At 27.3% G+C, this 12,394-nt stretch overlaps 1 protein-coding gene across 3 annotated transcripts in view; it reads left to right on the top strand.

Moving 5' to 3' along the window:
* Nucleotides 1-2,968: 2,968 nt before the first annotated feature.
* LOC136080759 (kinesin-like protein KIF17) overlaps nt 2,969-12,394 on the top strand; it is a 26,828-nt gene continuing 17,402 nt past the window's right edge. The window contains exons 1-3 of one of the 3 annotated variants that reach the window (XM_065797835.1): nt 2,969-3,043; nt 6,997-7,152; nt 7,338-7,508. In XM_065797835.1, the coding sequence (XP_065653907.1) occupies nt 7,029-7,152; nt 7,338-7,508 (295 nt within the window). In that variant the 5' untranslated portion in view covers nt 2,969-3,043; nt 6,997-7,028. Of the gene's footprint in view, nt 3,044-3,223; nt 3,358-6,996; nt 7,153-7,337; nt 7,509-12,394 lie in introns of those variants that run through there. The other 2 variants (XM_065797836.1, XM_065797834.1) reach the window with 2 other exon arrangements.

A 12,394-nucleotide genomic window follows, 5' to 3' on the forward strand; every position in this document is an offset into this window, starting at 1 on the left:
AAGAAAGTAAGAAATTATAATAGAAAGATCAATCATCCAAAATGTGATAAAATGCAGTTTTAGCTGTGAGTAAAAAGGAACTTAGCATTACAAAAGCTGCTGATATATATGGCATGTTTAAGATTGCTCTACATTGGCATATTACTAATACATTGCCCTACATTGGCATACTGCTAATAAGCCAGCTCATCAAAAATGTTGCCGAATTGTTTTAGGATATTTTTTGTGTGATTTATGCGATCCATAAAATTTTTTGTTTAATTTTAAGCTTTGTAGTAGTTACCAATTTAATAATATATACACTGCAGGTCATAGGTTTCCGGACACTTGGATTTTGTTCAATTTTTTAATTAAAACTCCCATAATTGTTTCAAAAAAATTCCAATATCATATTTATTTTATAAAAGATACATATAGTTACTATTTAAGAAAAAAAAAGAGACAAAAAATGAAATAAAAAAAAAATACTAACAACACTATTATTATTAAACTGTCTTTTCGTCAAAAAATAGCCCACGGGTTTTTATCCCTTTTTTTACGATCCGTGGCATCCTATTGATTAATTTATTAATTATTTTGGGTGTAATTGATAACCAGGATTCTTCTAATATCTGCCACAGGTGCTTCTTCGATGTTGGGCATTTTTGTCTGACCTTTCTGTCCAATTCTTGCCACAGTAACTCTATTGGGTTCAAATCTGGTGATTGGGCCGGCCAGGTCATATTTTTGAGGACACCATTATCCTCTTGTTCCTTTTTATAGTTCTCACATAATTTTGAGGTGTGTTTAGAGTCATTTTCCTGCATAAAAACAAAACCACGACCAATAGTTCTTAAGCCAGAAGGTATAGCATTGTTTTTTAGAACTATTTTATATTGTTCTTTTTTCATAATACCCACAATTTTAACTAGGTCACCAACACCGGTTGAAGAAAAACATCCCCATACCATAACTGACCCACCACCATGCTTGATTGTTGGCATTAAACACTCTGGGATCATTTTTCTTTTGTTGTTCTTCTGATGTAAATTCTACGCCTTTGCCCAAACAGTTCAAATTTGGACTCGTCGGTCTATAGTACTTTTCCCCAGTCTTCTTCTGTCCAATTTTGGTGGTCTGTAGCCCCTTATAACCTTTTCTTTTTATTTCCAATCCGTAGCAACGGTTTCCTGACCGCTATACGGCCAGAAAGTCCTGCTTGTCTAAGACGTCGTTTCGTAGTGGTTAATGAAATAGATTTTGAATGACTGCTATTAAAGCCTGAAGTTATTTCCGGGGCCGTAAGTCTCAAATTTCTTTTACTCATCAATATTATACTATTATCTTCTGCTTTTGTTGTCTTCCGTGGTCTACCAGATTTTTTTTTGTCTTCAAAAATGCCTGTTTCCTTCCATTGTTTGATGGTATCTTGTACAGTACTTCTGGCAACTTTTAATTTTTTGCAAATTTTAGGAACTGAATAACTTTCTTTATGTAATGTAATTATTTCAGAACGTTTTGCAACCGTTAAAGAAGGTTTTTCACCCATGTTTTTAATTAAATAGTTGAAATTTAAAATTTTTTTCAAGATTTTTTGATGCAACCGTCATTAATATCAAATGAAAACTAAAAAAAGCTAAATATTCTTAATCATTTTAGTCGGCTATCATTATATTATAAATATTTACTTCATGTTTCAACAAATAAATAACTTTAACTAGACCAAACTCTTAAGAGTAATGAAACGCTATATATCAAGTTAAAATAAACAATTTAAAAAATAAACTTATTTATTTAATTTTGAGGTCAGTAATACCCAATTACTGGCTTCAAACTTACATAAACACAAAACTAGTAAGTTTAAGTATTGTAAATTAATATTATTGATTAATTTAATGATACAGGATAGATTTTAGCTTTTTATATAAAAATATCAAGTGTCCAGAAACATTTGGCCTGCAGTGTAGGTTATAGTAGAGTGGAGGTATTTTATAAAAAAAACACACAGAAAGAAGTTTGATCTAGCTATTATCTCTTTTTTGTTGTATATGGGTTCCATGGGTATGTTACTTTTTTGATAGTTTAATGTCTGAGCATATTTAGGCGATAGATAGCCTTCATTTTTTATCATTTTTAAAGCTTTTCAATTGACGAATAACTGCTGGTTTTTAACTGTCCCGTTTTGCCCCACCCACTTGCAAAATGTAAGAGTTTTGCTAGTGTAAGTTTTGTTACTTTGGTTGTCGTAACTTATTTTTAGAGATTTGTTTTTTATTTTTTCATATATATATATATATATATGTATATATATATATATATATATATATATATATATATATATATATATGAAAAAATAAAAAACAATTCTCTAAAAATAAGTTACGACAACCAAGGTAATATATATATATATATATATATATATATATATATATATATATATATATATATATATATATATATATATATATATATATATATATATATAGTATATATTAAGTGTCTCTATATGCCCGCTCTACCCTATCTACTGCATTTTTGTAAATCAAGCTTGTTATTAGATCGTCGTTTGATCGTAATGCATTACAAAAAAAAATTTGTGGACCAGGCAATAAACTTTGTTTTGAAAGATGATTTACAATTCTACTGTTTACTAACTCTTTACTTTACAAACCTAAAAAAAATAGATGGTATATGCAAGATTTACTAGTATCACTTTTTATCACTATAGTTTGGTATCACTTTTTATCACCATACACTTAGTTAATAACTTTTAGTTTTATAGTCTACCGTTAATTTAGAAAAGGGTTTTTTTTTAAAATGTTTTTCAAGTCTAAAACATAGATTTGAAATTATTTATTAGTTCTTATTTAATTTAAAATTATTTTATATTTAATAATAGAAAATAAACAGAAAATTACATTTGAAAATAGTACGCTTCATTTAACATAGACGTTATATTTAGTCTTGCTTCTCCCTTTAGCATTGTGTCGTGCTTTTTGTTTGAAATTGAAATTAAGGTCTGTATTTTATTACTATAGTTTTTTAGCTTGGAACGTAAATAAAGGTCTGTATTTTGTATTTTAGCTAATACTTTTGTTTGAAATGTTATTTTAAGATAAATTAACAACTTTACACCGATATCATCAAAAATTAATTATTAGAAAAATGATATTTAAAAGTGTTAAAATTTGTAGGCGCTTTCAATTAGTAACTTTATTGTGCAGCGTAGTAAAAACTTAGAAATGCGTAACACAATAACTGCTTTTAAGTTTCGTGTGGCGCATTCACTGAGCCTGGTGGGTACAAAATTTTGTAAATTTTTGTTATTTGTTGCTGTATTCAACAATGGTTGCTAAAAATAAAAAATTAGAAGAAAGTGTAAGAAATATTTTTTTTTGTTCTTTTGATCGCTGCTCATATTGTCATTCTGCACAAACGTCATTCTGTATAAAAATACTTAAATATAATCAATTCCAAAACATTTGGACGGGAAGTGGGTAAGGGAAATATTTTTTTTCTTTGTTTTACTCCTTTGTAATCATCAATTACAAGGGAATAAAACAAAGTGAAAATCCTCAAAAAACATAATTTTCACTAAATTTTTTTATTTTAAGGAAAATAAAGATCTCGATATAATTGAAACATTTAATATTTTATTACCTGAAATGAAAAATAAAACTCGAAAATATCAAGTATTAATTCAAAACTATTAGAAAAATAACGTTTTGAAATGAAAACTTAATTATATAATTAAGTTTTTATATAATTTTTATATAATGATTTTTTTTTTAATTTACGTAATATACGAAGAAATATTTGGTGACAATCAACTTTAGTTGCAGATGTTGCAGAAGCGTCATCTTATGCAATAACTATAAACTCTTTATCAAATAAAACAGAATTTTGAATGTTGTGTTTTTAATTTAATAATATTTTTATAATTACATAATACTAAATTATTAAAACTGAGAAAGATACTTTTTTGTTTGGGATTTTTAGAAAAAAATCCTAAATTAAAAAATGCCTGAAAATGTCATATCAATATATTCTGCCAACGCTATTGAAACAAATGTGGCTAATGGATCGGAAAAATGTGGCTAATGGATCGGAAGCCCCCCTCCCCTACACAAAACCTGTCATAGGGTCCCGAAATCTTAGAAAACTCTCTGTTATTAGGTAATACAAAAAAAAATTAAAAAAAAAAATAAAATAACAACAACAACTTAAGTTTGCAATAAGGCCCCCCAAATTCGCTGCGCCCCTAATGAGGCGTGGGGAAACCTAACCACGGCACTGACAGTGCTAATATTGGTAGAGCCAAATGCAATAACAACTGCAGTTAGTTTGATGTGATGATCTATTTATAAATTTGTTTTCCAATTTATTTTTCTCTTTAAAATCATATGATGCGGTAGCTTTTTTCTTGTTTATTCATTTTTTTAAATGAAACCAGACCAAGAGGTTACTTCCACATTACTCCTTTTTCTAAATTTATTACTTAAAAACTCATAAAATGGGAATTTTTTTTTTGAGTTGGCAAGAAATATAATCTTTAACAACATAATAATTATAGTTCTTCTCACTGGACAGAAATGGCAGCAAACAGCAAAAACCATATTACATTTGCAGTCAGATACATCAAAAATTAAATTTTTTTTTTTAATTTTTAACTCTCTTTTTAAACTTTCCCTTTTTTTTTTTACCATGCATGAAGGATTTTATAAGATTACGAAAAATGTTAAGATATACTTTATTAACTGGACAACTCTGTAAAGGTTACGGTGGTATTGAAGGTTTAACATACGAAGATTTAACTTGTAACATTTGAAACATAAGAAAACTTAACTTGCTTGTTGTTTGATTTCGAAGTTTGTTTTTAATTTTTATTAAAACAGCATTTAAGAACTTCTTCATAAGTTGGAAGTTTATTTACAGATAACTCTATGGGAGGATCAAAAATTAGGCAGTTAAACTTGCTACGAGTAATTTTTTTATACATAGTCATGACAGATTGCTTAACATAATCAATTAATCAAAATAAAAATATATTAAAATGAGTTAATGTGACGGTACGTTGTGAGAATTCTCCAAGTCAAACCTTATTACAAAAGTTATAAAAATTGAACATTTATTTTTGTGGTAAAGGGAATAAAAAATTCAAAAAACCTACCAATCATCAAAAATTGCTCTTAAATTACAAACCTAATAAAATTCCAATACATTCATAAAAACGTAACTACATGAAATATAACAGCAAATTATAAAACGTAAATTTTAAAACATAAAAATATATCAGGAAACAAAATGATATTTATAAGCTTACTCTTCAATGGAAGCCAAAGAAAAATGTTTCTAAATGATTTGTTTCTAATTTCCTATTCAATGCTACTACTTTTATTTAAAATAACTGTTTATAAAGATTTTTGAATACATAATCTACCTCTTCTTTTTTTTAATTTTTATTTTGTTTATTATTTTCTTTTTAATTGATTATCAAAAATAGAAAATAAAACTCAAAAATTTCCTAAACTTAGATTTAATTTCCAAATATTTTTTAAAGTTAGATTATTCCATAAAAATGGAATCAATTTATCATTTCTCAAATTGTATTAATCTTTATATTTTAATGTATATAAACTATGAAAAGAAACTAAGTAGAGGATTTATACAGTATTGTGAAAAAGTTATAAACCACTAAATAAAAAAAAATATTTTTTTCAAATAAAGTTAACTAATTTTTATTCTAAATACATTGTCTTTTTTTTCAAACATATTAAATAGAATTTGAGTAAAAAGACGATTTTTTTTTTTGAAAATTAGTTTTTTTTGTGAAACTAATAGAACTAATAAAAATAAGGATTAAATATCATGTGTTGATTTATTTTAATTTTTTTTTGTGAAAAAGATAAGAACCACTAAGAATTTTTTGTGCTCAATGCGGCGGAAACGTCTTTTTTTAATTTTTTTTTTTTTGTTTAAATATTCTATTAATGAGTCGTTACCAAAAAACCAATAAAAATAATAAAAAAAGTATTTAATTTCAAACAAAAAAAAATTATTTTTTTGAAAAAATTTGTTTAAAAAATATTACAAGCAATTTGCAAACAAACGATCCTTAATAATGTTTTAGTATATTACGGAAGAAAATGGTTTTAATAAAAAAATAACAAAGTTTTAAAAATAAAATAACTAAGTGTTGTTATATTCTGAATCGAGCACGTTTACAAATATAAAGTTGTTATGTTTGAGTTTAGTTTGAAATTGTTTAGAAAAACATTTTTAAACTAAAAATATTTCGAAAAAAATAAACCTTTTTAGAGGGTTAATTTTTTTGAAATATTTAAATTTTGAATTTTAAAAATGGCATCAAGTTGTGGATTGTATACTAGTGAAAATATTTATCTGTTGTATATTTTGTAGAATTCTTTATTTATTTCGCTCACGTTTGTTTAATTAAGTGTTTATTTATGTTTGTTGAAATCTACTGACTTACTGTAATAAAATGAGCATTCAACCATAATAGATAAATGATAAGTGTACCTCCTTGCGTTTAACTTAAACGTCTAATGTAAAATATATAAAATTAAAGTATAGATGGGGGTTCATTTTTAATAAACAAAAAATATGTTGGTTGAAAATTTAGCAGTTGGCATGCTTAATTAACCTGAATAAAAAGTAAATAGAAATGCTAAATAAAATAACAAATTATGTAATGTTTGGGGGCACGGTCACTTTTTTACGAGTAGTTTATGAGTCTAATCAAAGTAAAGATTCATTTTGTTAATTTAATAAAATTATAGCTAGCAGAAATATTTTTTACGAGAAAAACGTGGTGGTTTAACAATCTCTCGCAATTACTTTCTAAAATTATTTGATTGTTGTTAATTTTTTTTATTTTTTTATTTTTACTTGTGTTTTGTGTTTTTATATCATTGAAGCGTTTTAAAATATTTTATTTGAGTTTATTATTCTGGTTGTTATATAATTTTAAACTTCTAAATAAATGTTTTTTTTAAGACAAATATAATTAATTTTGGAACAATTTTGAAATGAGTGAAAGCGTTAAAGCAATTGTGCGTTGCCGTCCGCTTAACGAAAGAGAAATCGATACAAATGTTGATATTGTAATTTCTGTGGATCCATTAGAACGACAAATCACTCTATCTCATTCTAGTAGTGATAATTATTTTAAATTTTTTTACTTATATTTATTTTTACTTTTATTTTTACTTTTATTTTTTACTTATATTTTTTACTTATATTTACTTCTTTTTAAAGTACTTAAAAAATACCCATTATCATTAACGTAATATTTGCACATAGAAATATTTTTTTTTAAGCCATTAAGTTTACTTTAGACAATGCCCAACGTTCATTTACATTTGACCACGTTTTTGCCACAGACGCTACTAATGAAGAAATTTACAACGAAGCTGTGTCACCTTTAGTTCAAAGCGTTCTTCTTGGTTATAATGGTTGTGTTTTTGCATTTGGTCAAACTTCCTGCGGAAAAACATTTTCCATGCAAGGTATGTTAAAACAATTCAAAATTTAAATAATGTATCATTAAAGTTTTTAAACTACAATTATCTGGGTAAGCAATAAGCATCTACTTCTAATTTAATATCAAAAAAAAAAAAAATTCTATGCGAGCAATGGTCCGGCGTTTTTGTGGCGGTTTTACAAATTTTATTTTTTGTCTTTACACTTCAATGGGGTTTACTGTTTTCCAATAACATTTTAAAACAATCTTCCCGTTATGCTGTGATTAACTAATAAAAATAAGGCTGTGTACTAGCGACAGTTAAAGTATGAAATCATACTTTTGAGATCCCTCTTATAGACCCTCCTTATAGATTTAAATTACAATTGTCTGGGTAAGCAAGATTAAGATTAACTAAGATCCAGAGCAAAACTTTTTTGTTGTTAACTGGATTTATAATATATCAAATAAACTTACAATAGTAATACAACTTATTATATTAATCTCTGATGACAAGAATTTGACGCAAAACTGAATGGTACAAAGAAAAGTTTATTGAACGAAAAATTAGTGCAGACTCAAAAAAAAACATATTTTTTACTTTAGGGGCTGAAAGATTGCTTTCTTGCCGTCATGATATGATGAGTTAACATTTCTGCATACATGTTCGCATATACGTTGTACAAGATTTTTGTCAACAAGATTTCTTTCTTACAGTGATCTTCGTTTTCAGTTTTTCAATTATTTTCATTTACATAAAATCAAAGAATAAAAGATCTTAAGAGATTTTAATTCTGGGACATGTGCCGGATTATCAATTTTTGTAACATAAAAAATGTTTTTCTCATCTAGATTAGTCACATTTCTAGTTAAGTCTAAAGTGACAAAGCCAAGCCAAAGTTCTCTTCATTGATGTGGTGTTTGTTAATGAATGCCATCAATCTTTAAATGACGCAATCATTATCAAAACTGTTTAGTGCATTGCCAATCCCACAGTAACGATAAATGGTTGAGAGATTTATTGGCTTTATTTATATTCTAATTCACACAAGAATTTTTTATTGTTATGCATTTACATTTTTGTATTTAAGTTTTGTTGTGCATTTTTTTGTTCATTTAATAAAAATTCAGCATTAGAATTTTAAATATGTATAATAAATTCAAAGTTTCTAAATTTGCAACGAATTTTTGTTTTAGTTTCAATGAACTCATTTTTATATCAGGAACCGTAGCACAGTGGTTAGCGCGCTTGCCATTGAAGCTAGAGATCCGACCCAACTCCATAACATCATAACCGTTGTTATAAAATTTGCCAACTTTAGGCAAGTTTTATAATATATATATATATATATATATATATATATATATATATATATATATATATATATATATATATATATATAATGTATATATAATTACAGCCACCAATTATATTGCTGTAGCGATATGTATATACATATCACGAGTTTTTAATTAGCGAGTTAAAATAATATGTTGATAACATAGCCAAAATAGCTTTGTAGCTAGCTAAACATAACTAAAAATCTATAGGTAATCAGTATTGTTTGCTAAAAAGCTGTGGAGTGCATACACACCACAGTATTATTATAGTATTGTAAATAATTATTACATTGCGACAAGACAATATTTTATCTGACTTTGAACGCTCGAAGTTTGGAAAGTGACTTTCCAAATTTCACAGGAAAAAAGTTTAGATAAAAGTTTGTCTACATTGCGACTACAAGTGTGCATTTATTCAATAGCTTCATATTATAGTATATGTGTGTATGTATGTATATATATATATATATATATATATATATATATATATATATATATATATATATATATATATATATATATAAAGCATATATATATATATATATATATATATATATATATATATATATATTAATATATATATATAATATATATATATGAAGACCTTAGTGGAAAAACCGACGTTGTCGCATTTAAAAAGTATTGAGAAAGTATTTGTTTATAATTAATAAAATTCTTTTTTTAAATCAAATAAAAAAAAAAAATTTTTATAAAAAATTAAAAAATTTTTTTTTTTTTATAAATTTTAAATAAAATAATTATAAAATAAATTTTTTTAAATTGCTTAGTTTCATTTGCTTTAAATAAAGACTTTTATTAATGATCAATAAATACTTTCTTAATATTTTTTAATTGTCACAACGCCGGTTTTTCCACTGAGGTCTTCATATATAATATATATATATATATATATATATATATATATATATATATATATATATATATATATATATATATATATATATATATATATATATATATATATATACATATATATATATATATGTATATACTATTCTGATTCACTCCCAACAAGGCTGAAAGCAACATTATTAAGTTGGGAGTTACTAGAAAAAAAAGAATAGAGTTATAGAGCAAGAAAAAGGTTAGACTTGAAAAGTTGAAGGTTATACGAGTCAGGAAAACATGAAGATGGGAGAAAGTTTCAAAGAGTTAAGGTGCAGGCAAAAAAAGTAGACGAATAAAAGTTTTTAGAGCATGCAGGGACAAATATAGTTAAAGAATGAAACTTTGCTGAACGACAAGTCAAACGAGAATTAATTTTAGTTGATGAAACTAGAGATAATTGCTCTTTTGAGCTGCAACCATGATGATGCAACTTTACGACAATGGTCGTAAAGTTGCATCATCTTACGAAAAAGGTTTAAGCTTAGCAAATAGAGTGGATCCAACTACGTTTACAATTTTTGGACCTTTTCTAGAAGAAAAAGAGCATAATTAGAAGAACCAGCCAAAATATGACAACAGTATTCCATACATGAAAAAATAAAAAATTTGTTGAGGTAGGGAATGGAATTAGGAGAGAAAAAATGGCAAGTACGATAAAGAGAAGCAATCTTATCAGATGCTAATTTAGCAATCGATTGTATATATGTTTTCCATGAAAGGTCAGCAGTAAACAATAATCCAAGAAGACATAAAGAAGAAGACTCAGTGATGTAAGATGTAAGATTGTCGGGAAGATCATTAATGAAGATATGAAACAAAACAGGACCAAGGATAGAATTTTGAGGTATCTTAGAAGTTACTTGAAATAAAGAAGAGTGTTGGCTTTCGAGGATGACTTTTATAAAGCGGTTAGAAAGAAACAATTTAATAATCTCAAAAGCTTTTCCCAGATACACTATATGAATCAAGTTTTTGGAGAAGACTAGCATGCCAAACATTGTCGAAAGCCTTAGATATGTCAAGAGCAATTGCCGTGGCCTCTCCGCCTCTATCTAATGCACGATAAATCTTTTAGTCACGAGAGGATTGAATACCGTATTGATTGTCTGACAGTAAGTTATTTGACTCAAGATGGGATGTTAGGAACTTTTTAAACACAAAGAAGACTGAACGAACAATATTTGGAGGAGTCAGAATGTTTACCGAAGTTTTTGAAGTGAAATTAAATGATAAGGTTTGTCAGGAAAACGAGTAAAAAACTATCTAGGTAAGAGATTGCAGAATGCAAAAGTTATAGGCTTTAGTGCCAGCTGGATCAGAGGCGTTAGAGTCAAGCCATTCAGTGTGATGAGCACCAAAGTCACAAATAACAGCAATATTGGCAGAGGGGTATAGAGAGAGGGCATGGTCAACTTAATTAGAAATTACATCTAAAAGAAAGCAGTCTTAGGAAGAAGGATAACGATAAAGAACAAAGAGAAAGGGGGTAGAGTCAAGAGGTGCTAAGCGGAAGCACATAAAAGAATGGTCAAAGGATTCAAACCTAACTTCATGACAAATAGGTGAATCGATGCGCATGTATACTAGAGATGGGAAACGAAACGAACCCAAGTCGAACAAACTGAAATAGAATCTTATCTACAACCAAACTGAACCGAACCCAAAGTTTACTTCTTACCAAACCGAACCAAAACCGAACTTTAAAATTGTTGGGAACGAACCGAACCGAACAAACTGTCCATACCCTAACTAAACCAAAAAAAGATTTATAGTAGTAAAAATTTTGCAATTCGCACTACATTACATAACATAAAGCGACGTTAGAATTATCTTGTTCTATCTCCATATTTTATAGTTTTGAGATAAAACGATTTAAAAAAGAAAGACGTTAGAAGACGGCATATAAATTTTTTTTTTATAACTTGTTTTCTCCGCAACTTTTTTAGTTATAACTTTGTTTATGATACAGTAGAAAAACATTAGTCTAAAGTACACAACACTATCAATAACTCAATTTTTTCAAAAAGTGGAGATAGAACAAGATAATTCTAACGTTGCAAAACATCTACAATACATAATATAATACATCACGTAATTATGTTCATATGTGTAACTATGTAAAATTATAATTTATAAATATAGATTTAGGCAACCTTAGTAAATGCAGTCATTCAGATCAACTGCCTCCTTCAAAAAAGAGTAAAGATGCCCCTAAATTGTATGATTTGCTGGCAAATTTTAAAACAACTGCCACTCCATTGTCTAAGGCTGGCAGTAATGACACAAGACATGAATTTGATAAATGCTTGGCAATGCTCGTGACAGGGTGTGATACATTGCAATTAGGGAAATATAATGACCGTGTACATAAGCTTCCAACAATGGCATTGATTGCTAGAATGTTGTTGGCTATTCCTGCTACAAGCACTGCCAGTGAAAGAGTCATTTTAGTGTGTGGGGTGACGATGAGTGATCGCAAGGCTCGCCTAAATCCAGAAACATTAGAAACGCTGATATTTCTTAAAAATAATAATCAGCCCTGATTACTAGACTGACAGTAGACTACCTAAGCTACCGTTATTTGTGTTTAAAATGTTACTGCTTTTATGTTTTGCGCACTTTAACTGCAGCCTTTTATTTTTTGAATTTTTGAAATTGCAGTAGTTAAAGGATTGAAAGTTA

Source organism: Hydra vulgaris, chromosome 05, assembly GCF_038396675.1.
Source record: "Hydra vulgaris chromosome 05, alternate assembly HydraT2T_AEP".
Lineage (NCBI taxonomy): Eukaryota > Metazoa > Cnidaria > Hydrozoa > Anthoathecata > Hydridae > Hydra > Hydra vulgaris.